The sequence below is a fragment of the Chrysochloris asiatica genome, unplaced genomic scaffold (assembly GCF_000296735.1).
Source record: "Chrysochloris asiatica unplaced genomic scaffold, ChrAsi1.0 scaffold00203, whole genome shotgun sequence".
NCBI lineage: Eukaryota > Metazoa > Chordata > Mammalia > Afrosoricida > Chrysochloridae > Chrysochloris > Chrysochloris asiatica.
Window position 1 is genome coordinate 1615863 of NW_006408721.1, and position 2132 is coordinate 1617994.

The window sequence follows — 2132 nt, forward strand, 5'->3', positions numbered from 1 at the left end:
GTGTATTCCATCTCATGAGGTCCACATGTATAGACCTCACCTTTCATGTTGTTTGAAAAGTTTTCTGCAATGAAGAAGTCATTGGTCTTGCAAAATTCTATCATGTGATCTCCAGTATCATTTCTATCACCAAGGCCATATTTTCAAACTACTGATCCTTCCTCTGTGTTTTCAACCTTTGCACTCCAACTGCAAGTATTTATCAATACATGTTGATTACATGTTTGATCAATTTCAGACCAAAGAAGCTAGTAGAATTCTTCAATTTCATCTTCACTGGCTTTAGCGATTGGTTTGTAAATTTGAATAATATTAGCATTAACTGGTCTTCCTCGTAGGCATATGGATATTATCTTATCACAGACAGCATTGTACTGCAAGATAGATCTTGAAATGTTCTTTTGATGATGAATGTGACACTGTTCTTCTTCAATTTGTAAATTGAATCACATAGTGAACTGTAACAGATTCAAAATCTCCAATACCAGTCCATTTCAGCTCACTGGTGGTGGTGGTGGTATGCCATGGAGTCGTTAATGCCTAGGATACTGATGTTTAGGCATTCCATTTCATTCTTCACAATTTCCTATTTTTCTAGTTTCATACTTCATACAGTCCATGTTCCAATTATTAATGGATGTGTATAGCTGTTTCTCCTCATTTTGAGTTGTGTCCCATCAGTAAGTGAAGGTCCCAAAGGCTTTATTTCATTTGCATCATTGCAGGCAACTCTCCTTTGAGAAGGCAGCTCTTCCCAGTGGTATTTTGAGGACCTAATCTTCCAGCACTCTATCTGACAATATTCGGGAACTCTTCATCATGTTTCAGTAGTCAATAATCTGGTGCTGAGAGTGCTCCACTGCTATTCTTAAGGTTTACAATGACTGAATATCTGGAAGTAGTCATTCTTCCACAAAGATCACAGATTACTAAAGTTCAGTTGTTTTTCCTAAATAAGCATCCTTCAGATTATTGCAACCCTTTAGTTAACTTCTAGAGTTCTGAAAAGTTCATTTGGCTAATTGTTGCCTGAATTTCAATTGCATTTATGGAAGAATAGACTTTTGGAAATATTTCTCTGGTATTTTTATATTCATCTTTTTCCAGATTTTACCTCCAAAAGAAAGGTACACACATGCTGATGTGTACACACAGTTCCTCTCATTCCTCCCACCTTCATCTCTTCTAGTATTTGATACTTTAGAAGAGTCCTCTTTTTGAAGTTGTCAGTAAAAAGTTTAAAAATCAGTGATGCTTAGAATAATGTTGGACACTGTAAGAGATACACAAAAATATAAGAGATCCCACTTGTGTTCACAGAGGTCATGATGCTACCATAGCACATTGACTCTGAGGAACTTGCGAAGTCTTCCTGCGCATGTGCAGAGGCTCTGTCTGTCTGGCCTCTGTGGTGGGCACACCTCCGCTAGTTAACTTCTTCATTTGTGTCTGTCCTGCAGGGCACTCAACACCAGCCAGCTGAAGGCTCTGAATATTGAAATGCTGCCTGGTTATCGAGACCCCTACTCCTCCAGGCCTCTAACCAGGGGGGAAATTGGCTGCTTCCTTAGCCACTACTCTATCTGGAAGGAGGTAAATAATGCTTTATTTAGATGTATAGTTTTGTAATGAGACAGGAGAGTGAGGTCTTGTAGGTAAATGAAGACATGAGGACATGAGATGAGGCTGTAACTGCTCTGAAGGTATTATGTTCTAGACAATGCTTGAGAGTTTCTGTGCCTTCGTATCTCCTGTTGACTCAGGGTCAACAGCAAAGAAGCAAGGAGGGGTACTTGGTGTCAGTTGGGATGATGCTGTTCTGAGACTTATTAATGCTTTCTCGTCATTAGTAGGAATGTCTTGTATAGACATACGATGTCATTGTTTATTAAGTGATTTCACACCAGAAATCACAGACACAACCATGGGAGGTGGGTCAAGAGGGCTGGACCTGGTTTACCCAAAACTATTAAGTTTCTTAATCAGACAAGTATCAAAGTCAAGACTGGAACCCATGTCTTACAATCAAGACATTAATAGAAATGGTATTGAAGAGTGGGGGTCAGTTTTAACAAACAGAAGAGCTCCCTAGAAAGCCTCTTGAATGCTCGCTGTCTTTTTTGCTTTAAGTT

At 39.2% G+C, this 2132-nt stretch overlaps 1 protein-coding gene across 1 annotated transcript in view; it reads left to right on the forward strand.

Annotated features, from left to right (window-relative positions):
* Window positions 1-2132, forward strand: part of COLGALT2 (collagen beta(1-O)galactosyltransferase 2) — a 176136-nt gene that overhangs the window by 162581 nt on the left and 11423 nt on the right. The window contains exon 9 of the mRNA XM_006872528.1: window positions 1461-1593. Coding sequence (XP_006872590.1) covers window positions 1461-1593 — 133 coding nt within the window. The remainder of the gene's footprint in view (window positions 1-1460; window positions 1594-2132) is intronic.